This window comes from Amblyomma mixtum, chromosome 7 (assembly GCF_055824585.1).
Source record: "Amblyomma mixtum isolate Tamu chromosome 7, ASM5582458v1, whole genome shotgun sequence".
In the NCBI taxonomy this organism is placed as follows: domain Eukaryota; kingdom Metazoa; phylum Arthropoda; class Arachnida; order Ixodida; family Ixodidae; genus Amblyomma; species Amblyomma mixtum.
In genome coordinates this window covers 107,195,511-107,219,909 of record NC_143018.1, presented here as the reverse complement: position 1 = coordinate 107,219,909, position 24,399 = coordinate 107,195,511, and the positions used below count along the sequence as shown (strand labels likewise).

Sequence of the window (24,399 nt, the reverse complement as noted above, 5' to 3'; positions counted from 1 at the left end):
CCCTGCAGAATCTGGTAAAGGGAATTGATACCCCTGGCTTAGGCGAAAAAGCTATATCATCTGCGTACCCAAAAACTTTTATATCAGGACGATGGGGATGTCACTGACCAAAATATTAAAAAGCAGCGGTGATAGCACCGATCCTTGCAGCACACCCCTTGATTGATAATAAGTATTGGAACATAGGGGAAACTGGAACATAGGGTTCCCCCTGTGCAGTAAAAGTATCTGTCCCTCAGATATTCAGATATCCACGCATAAATGTAGGTTGGAGGGTGTAAGTGGGACAAGTCTGTTAAGTAAAACACTTTGATCAACTCTTCCATAGGCCATTGTTACAACAAGAGTCACCAAAGCTGAAAATTCCCTTCTGCATATCGAGAGGCGGATTCAAAGTCACTTATGAGTGCTTACGTATGATTTCAATGCGAAAACATTGTCTCATTTTGAGCTCTGTTGCGCGGTTCATTAAAAATTCCTCCCTTTCTAACGACACGCGTATTCATAGCATACAGTCGTAAGGAAACGCATACACTACGTTCCTCTTTACTTAACTCTTTCGTTACCACGCCACTGTGCTTCGATCACCGGTGATCGAAAAATTCGAAGCGCTACGGCAGCGCGACCGCGGCCGCTACAGACTTGCTGAGTCATTCGGTTTGTTGTTCACACATTAAACTTCAATTTCCTGTTTAGTTTATATTTTTGCCAAAAAGCGGCAATTTTTGAGACGCGCTTGAAGTTGGGTGTACGGCGTCGGGCGCTCCGAACAAGCCGTCATCATCGGGAATGGCGCTCCCTCGAAAAAACCCGTTCCACTCAATTCGCTGCGTTTGCACCACATATTTTTGATGTATCGATTAGCACGGACCCTGACGACGATGCTGTATCGTCAGGTATTGTTTCGAAGCCCAAACTGGGCAACGAGAGCCCAGAACGCTCGCCTGTGCGTTCAGATTCTTCGTTCCGGTCTGTTTGTGCGAACCGAAGCTCCTCATTGTAGCCGTTACGGTGATGTGGCGCCATCTAAGTTGTTCTCCAGAGACTACAGTTTCGGTTTCTGCGTAGAGAGCAATTTTCTTACGACGCGCGAATTTTTGAAACGCCTTTGATGCGGAGGGTACGGCGCGGACGCTCCGTCCATGGCGTCGGGCGCGCAGACGGCGCGCGCTCGGAAAAACCTTGCTGCGCGCAATTCTACTGCGTTGACTGCAATTATTATCTATGCTACGAGTAGTAGAGTCTCTGGTGACGATGTTGCATTGTCGGATTTTGGTTCAGACGCTGTAACTGCGCAAACCGATCCCGGAACGTTGGCCTGATAGTTTCGCTTTCTTTTTCCTGTCCGCTTGTGCGGGCGAATTTGGTTTGTTGTTCAGACGGTTAGTTCCATTTTCGGCCTAGTTCGTAATTTCCCCGCCAGTCGTGCATTTTTGAAGTGCCCTTGGAGCATAGGCTTATTGCGACATAATACGAGGTGAGGATGGCGTCGCGTCGAGGTCGGGCGCTTCGCGCGCTCGGAAGAGTCCCGCTGCACGTGATTCTCCAGCCTCTGCAGCTGATTTTCAAGATCCTCCGAGCAGCAGTGACTCGGACGAAGATGTTGTAACGTCGGATTTCGATTCTGCGGCTACATCGCAGCTATACTTATCGCATACTATATATCGCAATATCACACCTATACTTGTTGTGTTTTATATATTTTTTAAATTTTTGACGTAAATTAAATAAGTTTTCATTTGTATTTTTTAAACCACGCTTACCAAGCTTTCGTTTGACGCATAACATTACACTTCCAATTTTTTTTGTTGGACTGTAGAAATCATATAAAGGGCACTCTCAAACGAGCCTTTTCAAGAGGCATGAAAAAAAATTCTAGCTCGAAAACTATTCAAGTTATAATTTTCAAACTTTAATGCCATGTTTTAGAAAGAATTTGAATTGTTTTGTAATTTCTAGAATTTTTTTAGTACAAGTGTTTGGAAAGTTATTGTCATATAAACACAAAACTTTTCTTCTTTTTTACTTTTTGTTGTATTTACTGATTTTTTTTCACAGCATTTCAAGCAGAATATGTGTTCAAAAAAATTTCATTATAAAGCGCATTCTATCTGAATTATTGTTATGCATTTTATATAATTTTATCTATCACAGTTTTTCTAAAAAAAAAATTTGTCTGAGACATGTGAAAAATGGTCGTTTTTCCCGTGGTAAGGAGAGTTAACGCGTTTTTTTGTGGCCTTTCTTGTTGCGCTGGGTTGCGTAAATGTGCTGCATTTCGTCAACGCGGTAGCGTTATGGGCCCCGTGTCGCAGAAAAGCCGGTGTCGTCGTCGGTGGCGTTGGGCGTGAGCGAAAAAACCCAGAAGCATTAATAAGTTAAATTTTTTTCCGATCGTAGTTTGGATGCCTGCAAGGTTTTAACAGATCTGGTTAACCTCCCTGCCTTTCCTCTTCTACATCCTCCTCCTCCTATGCATTGACTACCAGGACGTGCAGGCTTCAAGCGCACCGCCATGTCGTGCACTGCTGCTTCAGCCAGTTGATTACGCACACTGGCACCCCTGAACCATGATGTAAAACACGCGTGAGTGCCCCGACCATGTTTTAATTGCTGCTTCCACCACTCATCTGCATCCTGCCGACCGAAGTCTGGCACTCCACGGTCGCATGTGATGCCTCACAACACGCATATCTCTTACTCTATGGTTAAGGTTAAAAAACAAGAAATGACATGACGGTCACCACGTGGAAACACGATATTCAGCAACAGCTATGATGCGGCATGTTGTGGTTGAGAATATGAGCGCCGCCGTTACCTGAGTTGTTCTATGGCGCTCTTTTCAGTATCCTCGAAAAGCCGTCGGCGTCGTAGTTGCCGGCACCGCTGGTCGGAAAAAATCGTATCATGCCAATCGTTTGCCGCAGAATGTTCCAGATGGTGTAATACCATTAGGCCTTTCGAGCAGCATAAACTTACAGCTTGCGGCAGGAATTCGAACCGGCGACCTATAATCGGGGTTTCGGGTGTCCACGGAGATGTGAGACAGTTACTACAACTTCCTTTCCTGAAAACGAATTTCTTTTCCTTCATTACGGCACCTCTTTCTCTCTTTCTTCTTTCCCTCCCACCTACCTCCCTTTCCTTACGGCGGGGTTCGGGTGGCTACCGAGATGTGAGAGAATTACTGAGATTTCCTCTCCTCAAAAATGCGTGGCGTTCAAAGCTATTTTCAACGAACAAGGCGTCGCGCCGAACGCGTGGTGGCGTTCCGTGGACTCCCTGGCAGCGCTGCAACATGCTGTCGCGTTCCACTCCTTAAGGCGAAGCTTAAGCGTCTTCCAATTTTTGCCACTGTTTTCCTAATGGTTTTGTACGTAGTTCATGCATAAAATATTGCATCCCTGTAATAAATAGCTTGTTGAAAAAAGAAAGCGGTTTTTGAGTCCTCGGCTCGCGGCCTACAACAACTACAAACAGCGGCGAGAGCAGTTCAAAATTATGCACAGGCGTGTGGACTAACGTGCTCACCCGAAAAATCCGAACTCGTAGTCTTCCGTCAACGCAAGAATCAAGACACCATCAACATCCGCGTAGACAACACCCATCAAGGAAGTTCAGTCCCTGAAGATACTGGGTCTATACATAAATAACAACAGCAACAACCTTCTTACCCTCCAGAAACTACGGCTCGTGAGCGAGCAAGTCGCCAGGATGGTCGCCAGGATAACGACGCGCAAATCAGGGATGCGAGAAGACGATACTCTGCGACTGGTGCAGGCTTTCATTGTAAGCCGCGTCGTCTATGTAGCGCCCTACCTCCGCCTTAAGAAGCGTGACATCAAAAACCTCGACGTCATAATCAGAACAGCCTACAAGAATGCCCTGGGACTTCCTCTTGCGACATCGACGGACCGGCTCTTGCGACTGGGTGTGCACAACACGATAGATGAGCTGATAAAGGAACACCTTACGGCGCAGGTGGTACGGCTCTCCGTTACTCGGACTGGCCGACAAGTCCTGAGTGATTTAAACATCAATTTCCCCCGACAGCTGGAAACCAAAACCGACATCTCAGCCTCATGGAGAGGACCACTCAAGGCAGCTTCACTTTCCAGGAATATGCACCCCGATTTTCACCAGTCAGGACGACAAGCACGAGCCGAAACCATGAAAAGGCACTACGGTGGGCGCGAGGGCGTGTTGTATGTCGATGTTGCGGCTCCCGAGAAGGGAATGACGGCCGTCGCGGTAGTGCACCAAAATACAACAGTCGACGGACTAGTACTGGCTAGCCAGGACATACTGGCTGCGGAAGAAGTGGCGATTTCTCTAGCTGCAACAAACACTAGCTCAGAATACGTTCTGACAGATTCACAGACAGCTTATCGCAATTAACTCAGGAACAGGGTCGCACCGCTAGCAGCTAAAATCCTGCAGGATAGCTGCACCGTCGCTACCAACCCACACAAAAGCACTTAATATGTGTACCAGGTCATCAGGGCATCCCAGGGAACGAGAGCGCACATGCCTCAACCCGATCATTTCTCCCCCGGGCTCCCAGTACGGATGCCGTAGAACCTCCTACCCCACTACTAACTTACACCAACATACTTCAGCCCTTAAGATTACCCCGTCGGGTCTACTCTCCGCCGGCTAAGACACTAGACAAAGAGGAGGAACAACACCTCCGAAAGCTACAGACCAACACTTACAACAAACCACGAAGCCTACACGCAATAGACCCGGAGTCATTTGACTCAGAATGCAAGTTCTGCGGGGAGAAGGCGGACCTTTACCATATGGTATGGGCCTGCCAACGAAATCAGGCGGTCACTGTTAATAACCAGCCAACCTAGGAGGGGTGGGAGGCAGCTCTGACCAGCTCGGACGAAAGGAGTAAAACAGGGGGGCACTTTGTTGACCTAAACTGCGGTGAGGCGAAAGCCTTAAGCGCAGTGTTGCTCCTTGTGTCTCTGATTTGCGGTTAGATGTTAAGCTTCGCCTCTAAGAGTGGAACGCGACAGCGTCTTGCAAAGCTGCCAGGGAGTCCACAGAACGCCATCGCCAATTCGGCTTCACGCCCTTATGGCACGGTCCAAGCAATACCTCTCTTGTACATTGTATGGACGGAAAAAATTTGTTTTCGTCAGAGAGCATGTGTGGACGATTCCATGTTAGATGGCCATCAACCCATGGCTGACGGCGACCTGGGTGGCCCACTCCACGGCCCTGGTCTGGACGACCGGGTCTGAGCTGGCCAACACGGCCTCCCACTGCTCGAGGGAAGGATCGCGCATAATGTCCGCCGGTGGCGGTGCTATCCTGCAGCTCCATAATAAGTGGTCATATGTTGCCAATTCGTGACACAATTTGCACTCCGGCTGATTGTCCGGGTAGATTTTGCTCAACACGTATGGGTTGAAGAAACATCTAGTCTGCAATCGTCGCCAGACGCATTCCTGCGCCTTCACCAATTGCTTGTCCGGGGGTCTGAAATGGTTAGTAATGTCATGAAAGGATACCAGCCCACCTCTCGTGGACCTTCCCGGGACGTCCGGCTCACCTACTCGGCTGACGAAACCTCGAGCATTCATGTGAGCCGTCTCATTCCCAGGGTTCCCAGAGTGTGCAGGTACCCACACAATTTCCGCCTTCGTAGTCCCTCGCTCCGTGGCCCGATTCAGCAATCGCGCCGCTGTGACAGATATTCTGCCCCTCGCCAAATTTCGGATGGCTGTTTTTGAATCGCTGAAGATCAGGTCAGCATTTCTACTATTTATAGCTAGTGCTATCGCCGCTTCCTCTGCAGTTTCTGGGGAGCGGGTTTTGACTGATCCAGAGGCGATCAAGCGTCCCCGCCCTTCCACCACCGCAATTGCAAATGCATCCTTGTCCTTATACTCGGCAACATCTACATAGACTGCTATTCCCCCCATCCCCAACCCAACCCGGGAGGACTGGGAGGCGACCCTGCTCGGCTGCCACGACTTACAGGCCCAACAAGCCTTAGTCGGGCGCGCCCGGGCGGCGGCAACCGCCACTGGGGTCCCATACTAGGGACCTCCACCTAGTGTTTGTAAGGATCGGTCCCTTACGGGCTGATCCAAACATACCTCCAGTTCATTCGAAATAAATGTTTTCACCACCACCACCCCCGCTGTACTTCCCGTACTTAGCATGTAAAGCTTTGGCTCTTGCCTTCCTGCGGTCCTCGTGATGTATTGGATGCATGTTCTTGGGCAAAGGTTTTATGTACAAGCCCTTGTGCATTTCCCGCCTCATCTCAATTTTCGTGTCACCGGCTGGAACGTCAAATCCAATGTCGATCCTTTCCAATATGTCCTTTCCCGCTTTTGTTTTTGAAACCCTACCGAGCTGCATCACCAAGTGCGCCTCCCGTAGTTCTTCTATGGTGTTGTGCACCCCTAATCCCAACAGACTTTCGGTAGACGCATTGTGAGGCAACCCAAGGGCCGCTTTATACGCCTGCCTAATCATAGCCTCCACCTTTCCTTTTTCCGCCGCGTCCAACTTCAAATAAGGCGTCGCATACACTATTCTACTCAGCACAAACGCCTGCACTAGCTTACACAAGTCTTTTTCCTTAACACCTCTGTTACGATTGGCGATTCTCCTGATTAGCCGCACGGTAGCACTGACCGTATTTTTAAGCCTTTGCAAGGACTCGCTATTCTTCCTGTTAGTCTGCAGATGCATACCCAGGATCCTGATCGTTTGGACCCCAGCGACCGGTACTCCCCCCACTTTCACCTCTAAAGGTGGTGGCGGCATAAAGTGCCTCGCATGTATCCCTCTTAGTTTATCCCTCAGCACAAAAAGCTCGGACTTGGGCTTAGAGCACGAGAGTCCTGCTTCCCCTGCTAGCTCCTCCACAATATCCACCGCCTGCTGTAGAGTTTCTTCCAATTCTGCGTCACTGCCTCTTGTTACCCATAGAGTAATGTCATCCGCATAAAATGTATGTTGAATTCCCGATATCCCTTGCAGCCTGGGTGGTATCTTGATCAAGGCGATATTTAATAGGAAGGGCGATAATACCGACCCTTGCGGTGTCACCCTGCCCCCCAATGGGAAGGGATCCGATTTCATTTCTCCGACTACAATCTCCGCAGTCCTACCCTCCAGAAACGATCTGATGTACCGGAAGGTTCTACCGCCCGGTCCTATGTCCGATAGGTTCCTCAATATTGCCTCACGGGTAACTTTGTCAAAGGCCTTAGTGAGGTCGAGCCCCAAGATAGCCTTGGTGCCCGTGCCGTACCCAGGAACAACCACGTCTTTTTTGAGCTGTATCATGACGTCCTGCGTTGAAGCCAATCATTGTTTCAGGTATCAACTCATTGTCCTCTACATAACCCTGAAGCCTGTTCAGGACCACATGCTCCATCAATTTGGCCAAACACGACGTTAGCGAGATGGGACGCAGATTCTCAATGCAGAGCTTCTTCCCTGCTTTAGGAATAAATGTAATCCTAGCATGCTTCCACTCTGGCGGAATCTCCCAGGGTAGGGTAGGGTAGGGCAGGGCAGGGCAGGGCAAGGCAAGGCAGGGCAGGGCAGGGCAGGGCAGGGCAGGGCAGGGCAGGGCAGGGCAGGGCATGGTATGGCAGGGCAGGGCAGGGCAGGGCAGGGCATGGTATGGTATGGCAGGGCAAGGCAGGGCAGGGCATGGTATGGCAGGGCAGGGCAGGGCAGGGCAAGGCAGGGCAGGGCAGGGCAGGGCAGGGCATGGTATGGCAGGGCAGGGCAGGGCAGGGCAGGGCAGGGCAGGGCAGGCAGGCAGGCAGGTAGCCAGGCAGGTAGATAGGTAGGTAGGTAGGTCTTTTATTTCAGAGAACAAGGTCTCGGATACAAGGGCAAAAGGCAGATGCATTCTGCCTGACGGGGCCCAAGCACCCGACACAATGCTCAGGACAAGCGGCAAAAGAAGCAAGAAAGAAGGAGGATGGTGACCATGGTTCTGTTCTTAAAAACAGTGATGTTCCCGGGCCCTCCATAGTGATCTGTGCAGGCCGCAAGGGCACAGCGGTCAATATCGGATCTGGCGTTCGGTATTTACCGAGCCTACGGTAGAATTTATTGATTATACACACGTTCTGTGGCTGTCCGTTTGTTGAGAGAATGCAGGTATACGAAGCCATACAATCGGCGAGAGCTCCTCGCAAGCATATCTGTTGCCTAAGATAACCATATCTAGAAACGTCTAAGCGGTCGTTCTTCCACAAAATGCTAGCATTTCAGTTACCAGTACACTGATGTCTATCAAAGCAATGCTGAACTCACAGAACCTAAAACATTACCAGGAAAAAAAAAGAGGGCGATGCGCTACGGCACAAGAGATGTCCGGTGCCAGGCTACGGCTTCCTGGACGCACATCCGAAAGCCTTTGCGAAGTGGTCGAAGGCCTTCACGACTCCTGTACAGCGCTGTCGGCCTTCGAATGGTGACAGTTGGCACAGGCTGTAGCAGTAGGAGATGAAGAAGATCTGCGATGCGGAGAACTCCTCGAGGGACACGACGCGTTGGTCTTCTGTCCCACCAGAGGCGAAGGTCACATCTTCAACGTAGGCTTCGTAAGTGATGTCCATGGCCCTCCGCTCGACGACCAGAGCATCCTCAGCATCCTTGGTGTGAATCTTGTGGACAACCGACCAGCTTCCAGTCCTGAGGACCGAATTCACAAGTAGTAAGCAGCTTCGATATTGAATATTGTATCATTCAGAAAGCACATTGACAAAATGGCAGCGATTGGTGCCACACAGAGAAGCGATTTTGTTCTTATCTGTGATAGCACTCCTGATAGTCTTATGATATATGAACGGAAAAATTTGAGCGTAATGTCCACTTGCTGCTTTCAAGTTTATTTTATGACACTGGTAATTCTTTTTCAAAAATCTCCTTATCTATCGCATATTGCAGATTTTTCTTACCCATATATTCTAAAACGGCAACGTAAAGCGATTTTTATACCATAACAGCCAGCGATCACCTCAGTGTAACAGCAAGCTTATATCCATTTTTCGGCTATAATAATTTAAAGTAAACCAGATGCAATAAGTAGGCTTACCGTCTTTCCTGAACTATATTATTTATTTATTTATAAACGCTGCAGTCCATCGTTTTTTAATTTTAGCAGGGTGGGAGAAAATCAAAATACCGGACATACTACAATACGGAAGCACAAAGCAACAGTGGGTGAATCAAAACAAATAAAAAAACGTCCATATAAGACTACATAAGCAAGCGAGCAATCCTAATGACATCATTGGTGATTGCAAGACTCCAATGTCGCTAAGGATATTCCAGTCAGTTGCTCTTCTTGGAAAAGAACAATTCTTATAACAGTTACTGCTGGCCCGAAATATAGCTATTTCTAACGCATGCATGTGTCCAGTACAGTATTACATCCCCTATTAGAGGAGTGTCTCCCTTGCTTTCAAGTGCCCTTTAATTAACGGAAACAAGATGACTAGTCAGCTGAAATTTTGAAATTCCCTGTTAGTATTTAACTCTCGACGTGGTCAGGTAGAAATTAAACGCGGACCCCTACTTGGCGTCAAACTGGACGTCGTCGACGTCGATGGCCGAGATCAGTTTCCTGGCGAACGCAGCGACCAAACCACCGTAGTTGATGGCCTTGGAGCCCAGCGCGTAGAAGAGAGGCTCTTCCAGGACGCCCAGTCCCACGGAGACGGCGTTCGCGAACGGGTCGTAGCGGACGAAGGTGTCCTGGCTTCTTCCGCCGGTTTCCACGAGGCCCCGGTAGGCGGCGGTACCGAGCCAAGAACGCAGGGCTCGGCGGGTCACGAGCAGGTGCTCCAGGTACGATCCGCCCGCATGCCCGACGCCGGTGCCACGTGTAGGCTCCGTGATGTTGGGGAGGTGTGCGTACAATCGCTCGAGCTCGTCCGGTGACACGCTCAGGATCTGATCGTCCAGCCACATCTGGATGCGGACGGTCTGAAGCCTTTTGATAACGCCTTCTGCCCATCCTTTCCTGCGCGGCAATGCAGACGGCCTGTCAGTTACCAATCGTTAAGATAACACCGCTGCCAAAACGTGCACTTCTCAGGACATTATAAGAACAATTTCTTTCTTGTTGTTGAAATGCCTTTGGTGCGCCGCTATAACGATGAACCTGGACAATGGAGTGGAGTGGAAAATGTGAAAAGAAGCATGGAACTAGGTTCATCGAATGCTCCCCCAATGTGGTGGAGCCTCTCACTTGCGGTTGCACATACATTGGACTGACTGGTAGATGTGTCACTGATCGAATCATTGAACACAGGAAGAATGTGGAAAACTACAAGAGTGGCAGCCTGTATGACCATATACTGTCTCACAAATGCAAGCCTGTGAACGGGGGCACTACTATTTCTGCACGTGCCAAAACCAAAATGCAGAGGGAAATAATAGATGCCTTTCTAATAGCGAAATCCGGTGAAGAATGTGGCAGTTCAACCTCGTCCACACTCCTAACCAAAGCCTTTTTAAAAGCACACGTGTGATCTGCCGCATTGTCTGTTTTAGATCCGAATGTTTTTGTTTTTGTTTTTACTACTGACGTGGTTTTTACCTAGGAAACCATTTCACCTGTGTAGATTTTTGGCTGGCTTTATTGACTTTAGTTGCGTTCTTTTTCTTTGTTGTTATGGTCTCAGATAGGACCTGGCCTTGCCATGAGATACGATTTTACATGTTACATGTGCATATCTCCGCGTGTGTGTGCGTGTGTGTGTGTGCGTGCGTGCGTGTGTGCGTGCGTGTGTGTGTGTGTGTGTGCGTGCGTGTGTGCGTGCGTGCGTGTGTGTGTGTGTGTGTGTGTGTGTGTGTGTGTGTGTGTGTGTGTGTGTGTGTGTGTGTGTGTGTGTGTGTGTGTGTGTGTGTGTGTGTGTGTGTGTGTGTGTGTGTGTTGCGCTGTCTTCGCGCGCGCAGTGTCGCATGTGTGAGTATGTGTTCGTAGGCTTGGCCTCGCTTCCTGTTTTCTGCAGCCGTCCTAGTGCAGCGGTTTTTTCCTTTTATTTGGTTTGCTCGAGAGGATGAGATACGGGTGATATTCCTCCTTGCTTGGGAGCGGTTTTTTGCTGGTTGAGTGCGCATGTGTTTTGCCTGTCCTGTCTGTGGTAACTGATTTCACATTGCCATATAAGCAACTGTTGTACCAGAAATTAAAGCCAGTTGGAAGTTTGCGCTCTGTCCTGTCATCACGTCTCTTTCGTTTTCTTCTTCAATCCTTTTGAGCAAGTTTATTCCTTTAATTGCTGTTACAGCTGAATCTGTAGATCCGCCTTTGCCATAAGAAGGGGTGACTCCTAGGAGGGGTGAAAATTCGTCTCCTACGGTTTGAAAACAAACGCGCGTGGCAGAGGCGGGCGCCATCAGGTTCCGCGAGGAGCCAGCTGCATCAGCGAAGTGGCGTGGGCTTGACAGCTGCCGCCATCTGTCGCATGCGCCTGTCACTAACATGCACTGCGCATGCGCAGTATGAGGTGGCGGTTTTTTATTCAACCACTGGAGGTGGAGGACAGCAGGCTCGGATGTGCAGAGCGGCCGTTTGAAAAAGGCAGATTCTCTGGTAGAATACAGAGCTATATGAATATACGAAAGCTTGAACCGCTTTCGCTGTAAAAACCGAATTTAACTTCTCCAGTTTCATGCTCAGTTTGCAAGGCGCTTGAATCTATCTCTTTTTCGATCTCTCACTTTCAGATCCTTGAATGTGAGACAGACGCACGCTGTCTGAGCAATTACTACCGTGCCAAAAGGCGGAGAGTTTATAACTGACTTTGAGAATATGTCTTTCTCCCCTCACACAAAATGGCGTCATAAAACGCGCAAAGAACTCAAAATTAGCTAAAATGTGTAGCGATTCGCAGAATCGAAGTCGTAATTCAGGAGGGTAGAACGGAAAAAAAATTGTGCCTATGGTGTGCACACACCGAGAAATTACATATGTCGCGTCTGTGTAAGAAACCACAATACCCCTACGTTACACTTTGGCTCGGGTGTTCGACACTGTACAGCCTGTTTTGTCACAAAGCCGACTTCAAGACTATCTTGGAGAATTTCCACGTTTAGATTTGCTGTGAGATTTCTGGTTGGTTGGTTTATGGGGTTTAACGTTCCAAAGCGACTAAGGCTATGAGAGACGCCGTAGTGGAGGGCTCCGGAAATGTCGACCACCTGGGGTTCTTTAACGCGAAAGCACTACTTCAGGGGGCCGAAAACAACCAAGAACCTTGTGGCTTGCACAAGGCACAGAAATAAAATAAGTATATCCGTGACTCGGTGTCGAACCCGCGGCGGCTCGCACGGATCAGCTTCGCTGCTCACTGCACGAGAGTACTTTGCTATCCCCGCAGCCAATAACGTCTCATGTTAGACTGCCACACTCTCACGCTCTGCATTGCACATCGTCGTCTTCGTCAACTTCCATCTGCGGCGCGGAAAGATTACATCAGCTTAACCACATTCAGCAAGATACATGGTCTGTTCTGAAAGTAGTAGGACTCATTTTTTTAAACAAAATTTATTCAAGAGAATAGTGCAAACGACCTACACGCTGCTGCCAATGAGTTTCACAGTTTTCGTACGCCTCCAGGAACGCCTGGACCGGAATGCTGTTTAACTCCCTCGTCACGGCCTGTTGAACCACCTCTACCGATCCGTGATGTTTCCCCTTGAGCGTCGATTTTATTCTCGGGAATAGAAAAAAGTCTGGCGGGGCAAAGTCGAGACTGCAGGGGGGCTGAGACAGCGTTGCCGCCTTGTGCTGGGCAAGAAATTGGGGTCCTCATTCACATGATGAAGAAGATCCTACCGGTTGGCCTTTTCCTCCTCTGACAACACTCCCGGAACCAACTTCGCGCAAGCTTTCCTCATGGATAAGTTTTCTGTCACGATCTCAAAAACTTGAGTTTGAGGAATGCTCAAGTCATCAGCAATCATTCTGATACTCATTTTACGATCACTGTTAAGTAAATGTTTCACTCGCTACACATTTTCGTTGGTCTTGCTGGTCGAAGGGCGTCTGGAGCGGTCGTCTTCCTCCACTCTTTCCTTACCTTCTCGGAACAGCTTGTGCCACTCAAAAAACACCCGATCTAACTATGAAAGCGTCACCGTAGGCCTACTTAATCATGTTGTGAGTCTCTTTGCCCGTTTTACCAAGATTTACTCAAAATTTGATCGCGTATCGCTGATCCAGATTCTGCGTGACGAGACGTTTCGACAGGGGTTCACAGTACAAGCGACCTCCTCTCTTCAACGGCCGAAAGCGGACTGCCCATTTTCCCCAGCATTCCCAATATCCCCCTTCAACGATCTTGCATGCGCAGACCACCTCTTGTCCGCCCGTTCGCCCAGGAAAAAACCAGTCCTACTACTTTCAGAACAGACCCTGTATTACAACCGAGTGTAGCATCTTCGGCAGACGTGCCAACGACCAGCAAAGCAAAAATGGCTGTGACTTAGCTCGGTTAAGCCCGGTCATTGCGAAAGCAATAACCGTACCTACGCCATGGTACAGCTGGTAGTGTAGCTGGTGGTGGTGGTTGTGGTTAGACTTGTGGTGATACATCGGTTATACAATCCAATCCATTGAAATGCGATCCAATCCAATGTAATCCAATACAATGCAATGAAATGCAATGCTCAAGTAAGTGGTCGTGTGACCGTTATCCCGGTGTGTGATGAAAAGCGCTGAAAGGCGCGCCGCGCGCGGCGGGCGCAGGAGTTAGCCAGCAGCTACCAAGCGCGGCCTCGCCTCGCAACGGCACAAGTTGGAGCCCTGCTCTTGCGGCTGTGACGTCACACCGCTAGGCGCGCCGCGCGCGGCTGGCGCAGGAAATAGGCAGCAGCCACCACGCGCGGCCTCGCCTCGCGACGGCACAAGTTGGGCCCCTGGTTTTTGCGGCAGATGGTATGACGTCATAGCAGAGGTCAAGCTAAAGGTCAATGGTAGCTACCGCGGCCTCGCCACGCGAGGAGTTCAAAGTGAAAGTAGTATTGCTTTCGCAATAAAAAAAATGAACCATGAAGGCTAAACAAATGCTTTCGCACGTCTACTCGATTTCTGTAGGTTAGAACCCTACCACAGTTTTTTTTTACCCGTACACCGCATTTAAGGAGCCGGGATTGGCAAACGTCTGAACGTAGGTGTCACGGGGACAGCTCGACGTGAGGAACTGCGAGCTCTTAGAAGGGATCCATCCTCAAAGCTCTCCAGCATTGAAGACCTTGTAACACTGTGCGGGCGACGTGTTTCCAGAGCAATCAGATGTACACAGTGCTCACCGCTGCACGCCGCCCGCGGTGTCTGAGTGCCTGATGAGAGCAGAAACCGCGGCGCGTACCGCCTCGTTGAGCATGGACAGCACGCTGCCCCAGTGGGCGGCCAGGCCGAGACGCCACGCGTGGTTCGCCGCCAGCAGGAGTCGGTACGAATGCTGCACCTGCAGCTGGCAGCGGAACCTGAGGGAAAACAGAAGAACGAGCAGCGCTGAACACTCAGCGTTAATGTTAAGGAGGAGAGGTTCTTGTGACCCCTTGCCACCTACGCCGACAGCAGAGACACTTTTAGAGCGCAGCTCTTAGCCGCCCGTTTCTGCGTTTTGCGGCGTCGCCGTCGCCGTTGTAACCAGGAGAGGGTAAAAGCGCAACCTCCTCCCCTCTTTTGCAAGAAACAAACAAAAAAAAAACAAGCGCAGGCGCGGACGGCTCTCGCCGGTGTGCGTCGTAAAACGGGGGAGAAGGAACTAGGGTGCCTCGATGCCAGCGCCGCCGTTCAGGGTGGTGCCATCCTTTGACCGCTCCAACGCCGCCTCTCTCTCCCTGCGGCGCCATTTTGAATCACAGCGGTCGGTCGGGCTGGTCTCAGTTGCTTGGTGCAAGCAACTATTCTTACACCGTGGTGCAAGCAGCTGAGCTTCCGTTTTTCGAGGCGCAGTGGCTGCGGACGATCGCTGGTGGCTTTATTTGTTTGACAATGCTCTACCGCATGACTGAGGAGCTTGCAAAGTCCACCGAGGCAGCATGACGGGTTTTTGTGTGCCAGTGTGCGCCGGGTCAACGCGTAAAGGCCTACGCTGTTTTCGCTTCCCCCGAGACTCCGAGCGAAGGAAAAAATGGGGAAGCTCAAGTAAAGCGGGATCAGCTCTAGAGTACATTGCTTTGAATGTTGCACCTCACTGTGCTTTTTTACCACTCTGTCTCGTTCTGCTATTTCGTGGTTTGCATCTTTTTTTTTTCATACTTTGTTTTCATGTTTGCGGCGAAGGATGCACCACGCTGTGCACTACCACATTTTCCCCCTAAATCTTGTTGACTTATTTCGTGGTTTGAACCTTTTTTCATGCTTTGCTTTTATGTTTTCCTTTAAGGTTACAGCCCACGGTACATGCCCCACTTTTCTGTCCCAATGTCTTGCTTGCTTATATTGTAGTTCGTGTTTTTTTTCATGACCTGCAATTACAGTTGGCATTAAATGAATAATTTGCATTATGTTTTGTTTTGTTCTGTGTACCCTCTGTAAGAGGGTAGGCTGAAAAGCTATGTTACATATTTGTCTTCCTCAGTAATAAAGATCAACTTTTAGGTAGGAGTTATTTTTCGAACAGCCTAACCAATCAGCACACAATTTGGTAGACAGAATAGGAAATACACGGATAGCCAACGTTAAAAACCGCGTTGTTTCTTTTTTTAACAAAACCCTCTATGGTCGATTTTTTTCGAAAAGCGTCACTTTTCAAAGTCGATTAATTCGATTTCGAATTTAAAAATTTTCAGAATTACTGCAGTTTTTTAATGACTAAAATCCAATCTTTTTTGAGCAGGTTTACATGCATGGTTTATTAATGAATACCGGTTGGCTTGAATAAAAATATGAAAAATATATCTAGAATTGTGTTTCACAAACTGAGGAATCGCAGGAGAGCAACCGGTGCGTATGTCCAGGGCGCAAGCGAAGTGTGCATGCGTGCGCACGCAAGAACATTCGGTGGTTGTGCGCCCCTCATAAAAATGAAACGAGTGAGAAACTTCCAATAATCATTTATGCTATCGCCAACGAGGGGCGATTCGTTTTCTTTGGCCTCGAAAAAGAAAACGCAGGAGCAGTGGCAACGTCGGTGTACGGCGGCATCATTTGTATATACCAGCGCCCGCCCCATAAGCAGATGTAATTGCGCCCTTGTGAGCAATAAACGGGCGAGCAACTCGCAGTTACCCTTTGGAAGATTAGAAAGTAAATAGACGCCAGTTTTTGCGAGCAGAAGAAGCGGAAACAGCCCGCGCGACGATAGCGAAACCAGCCGCAGCGTTCGAGCGGCTGACGACACGCGGGCGTTAACCGAACGTGGGAATTAAAATCCAAAATATCGTGAAAAAAAAAGAGGCAGCAATTTCTTCTATCCGCATGGAGCAGCAGCACCTGCCCGGCAACAGATCTTTGAAATATTAGCGCGTTTTTCAAACCAACAGACGGGACAGTAAATGTTCAACCTTGACCATCTGGGGCTTTAAAATTAAGTCATGCAATTACGCATTCGACCCTCGGATGTTAAAATGGCTATTATGAGTGAAAAGATACGCAGTGCGATGATGATGAAAAGACTGTTCCAGTCAAAAGCACTCTCACACCCGCCGAAAGTAAGGGTGGAGCCGTTACACACGCTAGCGCAGCTGATCCCGTGTGATTCAATATGGAGGCGCCCGCGATGTTGTCTCCACCCTGTACGGCGGCGCTGGCATCGAGGCACCCTAGAAGGAACCACTGGAGAGCGACTAGCCTTATGTGTATGGCTGCCCCCTCTCCCACCGCTCGCCGACGCGGCGCGCAGGGGGATTGCCGTCGATTGTTCTAGACTGTCCGAGTAGTTTCTACGCGATGTTGACGGAGAGGGCGCAGCCTTGCGTGCGTTAAGAGATGCCCTCCATCTCTTCACTCGTGCGATGGTGGCGGCGCCACGACAGAAAGTTCCAGATGCTCCTCGAAGTCACTCCCGGCCTTTGACCAATGAGGACACGCGCCCAGCGCGAGAAGGAGAAAGAGACTGCAGCGCCACCTCGATTGTTTGCACACATGGAGGAGGTCTATATAAGAAAGGCGTTGACCGCCCGTACCGCCGTTTAAGCTTCAGTGAACAAATTGTGTTTTGTTTGTTTGCCTCTATCTCTTGTGGTAATGCACTTTAAGTGCAATAATTCTTTTGTAATTTCTCTCAAGTGTAACTTTACTGTTAATAGAGTGTTTCTTGAGGAAGGAATATGTCTGAAAAATAAAAAGCTGTCTGTAATTGTACATACATGTCTTGCTCGCATTCTTTGCATCTATCAAAAAGCTGAAACAGCTGATGAGCTCAAATTTCGCATTAGGAAATAACTTAATTGTCGACAATTTTTTTTCATCTTGTTATAGTTTTTGTTTTATATCGAAAGGTTGTCACGAGGGGAAACAAGCACTTGCGGCAGCATTCACATATCGATAAAGCATTCAGAGGTTATTTTGCATGGTAGGATCACATCGCGAAGTAATAATATCGGCTGGAATTTTCGCACGCTTTACTGAACGCTGGTCTCACATATTACGAAGTTTGCGGGATAGGGTGGTCGCAACTGGCACAGGCAGGGTAAATTGCAGATACATGGGAGAGGCCTTCTCGTGCAGTGGGCGTAGTCAGTATATAATCATGATTATGATCTCACATTAGGGAGGTCCTATTTTCCGTCTCTGGGTACAGCCCTCCCATGACTCGAAACACAGGCACCGGCTCCGGATGCCAGCGCTACAGTTCTAAGTCACACCAGCGTTGCCGACGCCGTTGAAGTCGCGATAGCCCTCGCAATCAAATGTGCCATCCACACTGGAAATCTCGTTACGTTCATGAGCGATTCCAAACACGCCTGCGAAACCTACCTCGACGGGAGCCTTTGCACGCAGCTCAAATCATCTACAATACCCCCCCCCCTTTGTACGTGCACCTAACACAGTATCTTGCGGATCCCGGCACACTCAATGTGTGTTACAAAATTTCTGACAAAATTGGCGGATATGCTCTTTTAACGAAAGAGATGTTTGGAGCAAAGGCTTTGGATGCCGTTAGTGAAGTTTTCGAAGAACTTCCCAGTAACTCTGTTTCTAAGCTGAAACCAGAAGGAAAGAGGCTTTGCAAGAAACTGGAATTGTCTAGTCTTGTATCAAGTATACAAAAAAGGAATGCCACAGCCTGAAAATAGTGTTCCCAGCTAAAGCATACAGTACGGGGTGCCCACTCAGGGTTATAGTATCAGTGTCAGGAACTTGACAAAATCTATTGCAAATTTTCTTAAAACAAGCTTGAGCCCTTTACTATCCACGGTCGAAATCTAGTGAAGGATTCTTTCCATGATTTAACTTTTCTGAAGGTACACAAAGGAAAATGGATGAATGCTTGTTCTTTTGTCTTAAGATACTTCTTTTATTCCCTAACGCATCAGAAATTTCCTCAGTATGTGGGGGAACAAATTAATCAGTTTCGCAATGTTCCGTTTCAAAATGCTGCAGAGATATCTATCGATAGTTTTCTTGAATTGCTTATTGGTTATCTTGCTTCTACACGTGCCACTTGGAGTGACGTGTCTACCGTCAAAAAAACAGGGAGTATGCATAGGGTGATGCATCGCGCCAGTCTTAAGTGGCCTTCATCTTGCCCGTTGTGACCGTTTGTTAGCTGACAGATTGCAGAATCAAGACAGGGTAAAAGAAGTAAAGGCCTGATGTTCCGATTAGTGGACGATTTTTTGGTGCTTTCTAACTCTCAAGAACGCAAATATGGCTGTGCGGTTCTAGAGTTACTTACTGTTTTTAGTGACTGGCTCAGTCCACTGACCATCACAGTACGAAACAATGACTGACTGATAGCGCCATTCGGTTCTTGGACATAAAGCTTCTGCTCTGTGAACATCATGCATGCTGGATATACCAGTCTCGAGGCAACAAAGGCCTGCCGCCCTTCAGTTCGGTGCATCCGAAGCTGGTGAAGAGGGCGACCGTGAACCTATGCTTTTGTAATGCGCTGGAAAAATCATGGCCGCATTTGTTCAGGAAAATTTTTAGCAGCAGGCGGAAATGCTGAAAGATGCGAGGTATCCTTTCCATGCCTTAGTATCGGTGGCAGAAGGTATGCTTAGGGATCTTCGTGGCACGCAAACAACTGTCAAAAACTTGGTAAGAGTAAAGCATAGGATGGTGGTGATCCAATATATTTATAAATTATCCGCACCGGCCGCGGCGGCTGAATTTCTTTGGAGGAGAAATTCTAGAGGATTCTGGTGTGGGCTAGTTGGTTCATTCTTAATAAACAGATTCACAGTCGGTCCTGTGTTTTTCGTGTTCCTTCTGTCCTCGTTCCATAGCGCTGTTGTGAATCTGTTTATTAAAAATTCTAGAGGCCCGTGTACTGTGCGATGTCAGTGCACGTAAAAGAACCCCAGGTGGTCGAAATTTCCGGTGCCCGTCACTACGGCGTCCCTCATAGCCTGAGTCTCTTTGGGATGTTAAACCCCAATAAACCAATAAACCAACCGTTACAGTGCAAAAGCGGACACTGCCCCCTTTTCAGACCTGACTGCCGCAGAGGCATCAAGGGCGGAGTCGTTCAGCGCGGTGGCTGCGTCGTCCCCGGGTGCAGGAGGGGCAGTCGCGGCAGGCTGCACGAAGAGGTTCGCGAACTCGTTGACGACGGAACGCGAAATGTGGCCCAGGAGTTCTTGCCAGGAGAAGTTCGAGAAGAACTGGTCCACCGTGGCCAGCAGTCGGCGGTCCGTCACCAGCAGCTGCAGGCAGCCAGGCGAAAAGTGTGAATCGGCACGCGAAGGGCGTCATTTCAACTCGGGACAGGTGCCAGCGTAAAAGGAGCTTTCAAGTTGCGCGTACCCCGCGAAGGTTTTAGTGTTTAGTAGGCAACCCGAAATTCATTGCTTAGTTATGTAGATCGAATTGCGATGTCTCCGCGTCGCGGCGAGAGAGCCCGCGAAATGCAAAAAATACCACAGTTTTCTCGCCCTGCCGTTAAAGAATGAAATTTGCCTCACGGTTTAATATACGCTAACAAATTTAACACGACTTTGCAAAGAGCGCCTGGTTAGCGAATTTGAACCGGTAGTTCGTGATATATGATATCAGTTCTTAAGTGTTAATAATGCATTTAGGTTTTCGTCTTGAAAAAGACAGGCGGTTTCTCCGTAACGAAATTCCCTGATTGGATGAAGGGGTCGTGAAGTCATCAGCGCGACCAAGTTTGAAAATCTGAGGGCTACAACCCAAACAGCTCAGGCAAACGGCCCAATATTGATAATAGATGGACTAAATTTTCACAGGTTCTTTTCTTCCCTTGCACCAGAGGTGCATCGCCAGAGACGGTTTGTTCCAACTCGAAGACTGAAGCTCCTCTTCGCACCAGGGGTGCCCCGTCAGAGACGGTCTTGTGTTCAGTTGAGACGCAGGGGTAAGGCGAACACTTCAAATTTTATGTACAGTATTTACAATAGATACAAGTTAAGGCACTAGAGACAAATTAAAACAGCAAAGGACAAACAACAAAAAGGCGGAACTGGCTAATACTAGGGGAGGCCCCTACTCGGCGTTGCCGAAGATGCGTAGCATCACACCTTAGCGCAGAACCCCGCTTCCAGCTCCGGGGCCCGGTTTTAAAGCCCTAAAGGCCCGGCCCACATTTCGTAGCAACCAATCATGTTACACTCCTCACATGATTGGTTTACCGAGAGCAAGGCCAGCCCTCCAGCTTCCGTAGGGCAAAACGCCCTTTCCATTGCAGAATAAAAGTGAAAAACAAAGACAAATACACTTTCGCGCCAGCACGTGCGCGAAACGGTACCGCGGGGCGGGGAACACCCGTAGTTCCCGGCGCGTTCGCGAGCGGCCGCGTTCCAAGGAAGGAGACGCTTCGCTTTGAGCGCTCCCAGCCGCGTTCCGATGGCCCCGCGTACACTACCGATCCCTTACAGATGGTTTAGTTTATTTGGGTTTAATGTCCCAAAGCGACTAAGGCTATGAGAGACGCCGTAGTGAAGGGCTCCGGAAATTTCGACCATCTGGGGTTCTTTAATGTGCAATGACGTCGCACAGTACACCGGCCTCTAGAATTTCATCTCCATCGAAATTCGGCCGCCACGGTCCGTGTCTTTCGGGTCAGCAGCCGAGCGCCGTAACCACTGAACCACCGCGGTGGCTAATAATGAAATTGATGGTTTCACTCTTGCCCTTTGTAGGAGCGGCCTTTGCTAAGATCTGCCCAATATAGAGCTGATGACTTGTGCTGCTTGGGAAGGTTCCGGTACCTACGATTCGATTATCACATTCGATTATACTAACCCCACCCGCACTTGCATCATAATCTACCCATTAATCCATCTTAATTCATTTTCTGAGGTGGGTCCACTTTCAAATTTTTTTTTTCAGGGGTGGGGGGGGGTGGAGGTGGTTCTTTGAATATTCGGGGGTGGGCCAACTAACAATGCTATCACATTTTCTTTAAGACTGTGATTAATAAGGCCCTACCTACGTTTTTATAATATATCAAAGTTTAGCTTGCAAATTTGTTGTTATTTTTTTTCTTAAACTGCAAAACAACCTGAGTGTGAGATCTTCTAGTATGAAATTAAATTCTGCATTTTTCGGTTTCCGTTATTTTACCATTAACTGTACAAAGAGCTCTGTGTCCGCTGAATGTTCCAGCCTCTTTTTCAGGCTTTAGCAGCCTTGGTTTCAATGCTTTGATAATAGCAAACCTTTTGGGGCACTGGAGAGCTTCAATATATCTAAGAAAAGCCCCTATTTCTGCTCTACTCCTTAGTGAAGGATTCATAACAGCAGCTGTCCAACTTAGTACCACTACATCTCAGGCACAACAGGCTAAACCAGGCTCTGAAGTATATCCCTTTTTCAAAACTACGAAGTTTCTGAAAAGGCTGTGCAGTTTTCTTTTGTAGACGCGTATTGCTTCGTTTCGGTGGATACTGACGATACTCCTGTATTAAAAATCTACTTCACTCTATGGAATCCCTATAAACACATTAGAATAACTCTGGGATAGGCACTTGTCAAATGTGATCAGTTCACTGTACCGCAAAGCTTCCTAAACGGCAACAGCGGTACAGGCTCATAAGCCTGACACTGCCTAAAATTAAATGTTACAAACAGCCATGTAGAACAAAAAATTTCCATGCTCATGATATAAATCGCAAAGCCCAAGAAAACCTATGTTCAGCAAGGTGATTGTTGCCAGTTGCGAAACTTCTCATAAAGTCCATGTATCAAAAAGCGGCGGTTTGAAGGTGGCCAAAATGTCGGTGTGTGCGGATTGCCGCAGCGTTCGCGGTCACAATATAAACTGCGTCCAAGATAAAACTTGAGATTGTTGGTAAATGCACAACTGCATGCCAAGAAAACCAATGAAAGAAATGCATTAAGCAAAACTCGTCGATATAACTCCTAACGAAAAATTAGGGGATAAAAATGAAAACAAAAAAGCATCACAAGACAAAGGCGTCATATGCAACAGCTTTTGTGTGGCTATTCCAGATGGCGCTGATATCCGTAAACACCCGGAATGTCCGGCTTCTGCGACCAGCCATTTTTTGAAGCGGAGGTTCGCAACTGGTATTGATCAACACCTCGACTGGTGGCTCTGGGCATACACCACACCTCCGATGAAATCCGAGACGCGGCCCTCACCTGCCGACGTATGCGCTCACTCACTAACTCCGCGGGGCGGGCCATCCAACGCAACACAGATCCCCAATAAACCCAAGCACTCGCCCTCAGAGGATTACTACCCCCCCCCCCCTCCGCGCCCACCTTTACCCAAGTTCTATCCCTAGGCACATGCACCATGAACTTCAAAAGGCCAGGAGACAAGCCCGACTCAGGCGTCCGCGAAGACAACACGGGCACGATTACACCGCTGTCTACGTCGACATCGCCTCCTATGCCACCAAACCGCGTCATCACCTGGGTGCCCATCCAAAAGGGCACTGATGGCAATGTCGGGGTGGACAACTTAGCCCGAGAATATACTCACGAAACGGGGTCATCCCCCTCTGCCTTTTACCCCGGCCCATCCCCTTACCCCTTATCCTGCCACTTCGTCATCCCGGCTCGAAACCCTGAGTCCTAATAGACGCCTCTACCCTCTCCCTTATCTCTTCCTCTCCTCCCAAGACTCCTGCCTCCTACGGCGTCTTCAAACAAACACCTATCCCAACCTACGTTATTTACATCGCCTACACCTAACACTTTACGAAGACAAAAATGTGCCCGGTGCGGCGACACTCCTACCCTATAACAAATATCGCATGGACATGTCTCCACAAAACCGATCACCTAAAGCCGCGCAATATGGGCCTGGAGCTGTGGGAGGTGAAGCTGACCAGTGCATGCCTCGACGACCAGGCAGCGCTCCTTCCCATCGCCAGAAGGTCGGCACAGGCCTCTTGAGCCCTGGACTGAGAGCCCACCCACATGTGCTCCAGCCACCATCCCCTTCAGAAAACGTTTACTCACTCACTCACTCACTCACTCACTCACTCACTCACTCACTCACTCACTCACTCACTCACTCACTCACTCACTCACTCACTCACTCGCAACTGGTGTGCAACCAACTGCTTTCTACCAGGACTAAAACGCAGTGCTAATAACCTGCGCAGAGCTTCAAGCTGCTTTATCAGCAGCCTTAAAATTCGTGCTCTTTATTGCTGGCTGCTTGGTGGTACTGTGTATTTAATATAACCTAATCACGTCTTCCGAACATCCTGTCGCACCAGGCCGCCCTCAGTGAGGACCACATGGGGCAGGCCCAGCTGCCTCACGCCTGAGGTATAGGTGGCATTCTTGTCGACGTCGACGACCAGTAAATGACCACGTGTGTTTAGGTTTCCAACACTATACGATGCCGACGCAGTAAGTGCTGAGGCCCTTTTAATGCTACGTTATTCTAGGTACTACTCTTAAACAGCGGCTTAGGAGTATAGGCCATCGCATAAAATGCCTTCTCGCACCAGCCCTCTGCCCTCACCTGCGTCCTCTCTGTGATTCTCATAGTCGTCGCCAGGTGCCCCTGGAGGAATTGCAGCCACTGGGTCACCGGCAGGTGGGGCGTCAGCGCATGGATGTCACCGAGCGTTACGACCCAGGGCTCCAGTCCCACCGAACGGCTATCCGCCAGCTGGGACAAGGTGCCGAAAACGTGGCTGTCCAGCTGGTAGGCGCCAGTGTCCATCTGGTATCCGTACCGAGAACTGCCGTTTTTCGAGAAGCCGACTGGCAGAGGCGAAGGGTATGGGGAGCTGTTTTCAACGTGACTGCCGACGGGGTCC

General features: G+C 49.0%; 1 protein-coding gene across 1 annotated transcript; it reads right to left on the bottom strand.

Annotated features, from left to right (window-relative positions):
* Positions 1–8,170: 8,170 nt before the first annotated feature.
* On the bottom strand, positions 8,171–24,364 carry LOC149337137 (uncharacterized). The gene is made up of 5 exons (XM_089554829.1): positions 24,099–24,364; positions 19,625–19,836; positions 14,320–14,496; positions 9,575–10,021; positions 8,171–8,688 (listed from the first exon to the last, which is right to left on the bottom strand). The coding sequence occupies exons 1-5, from the start codon at positions 24,300–24,302 to the stop codon at positions 8,379–8,381; spliced, it is 1,350 nt and encodes a 449-aa protein (XP_089410955.1). The 5' UTR covers positions 24,303–24,364; the 3' UTR covers positions 8,171–8,378.
* Between the last annotated feature and the right edge of the window lie 35 nt (positions 24,365–24,399).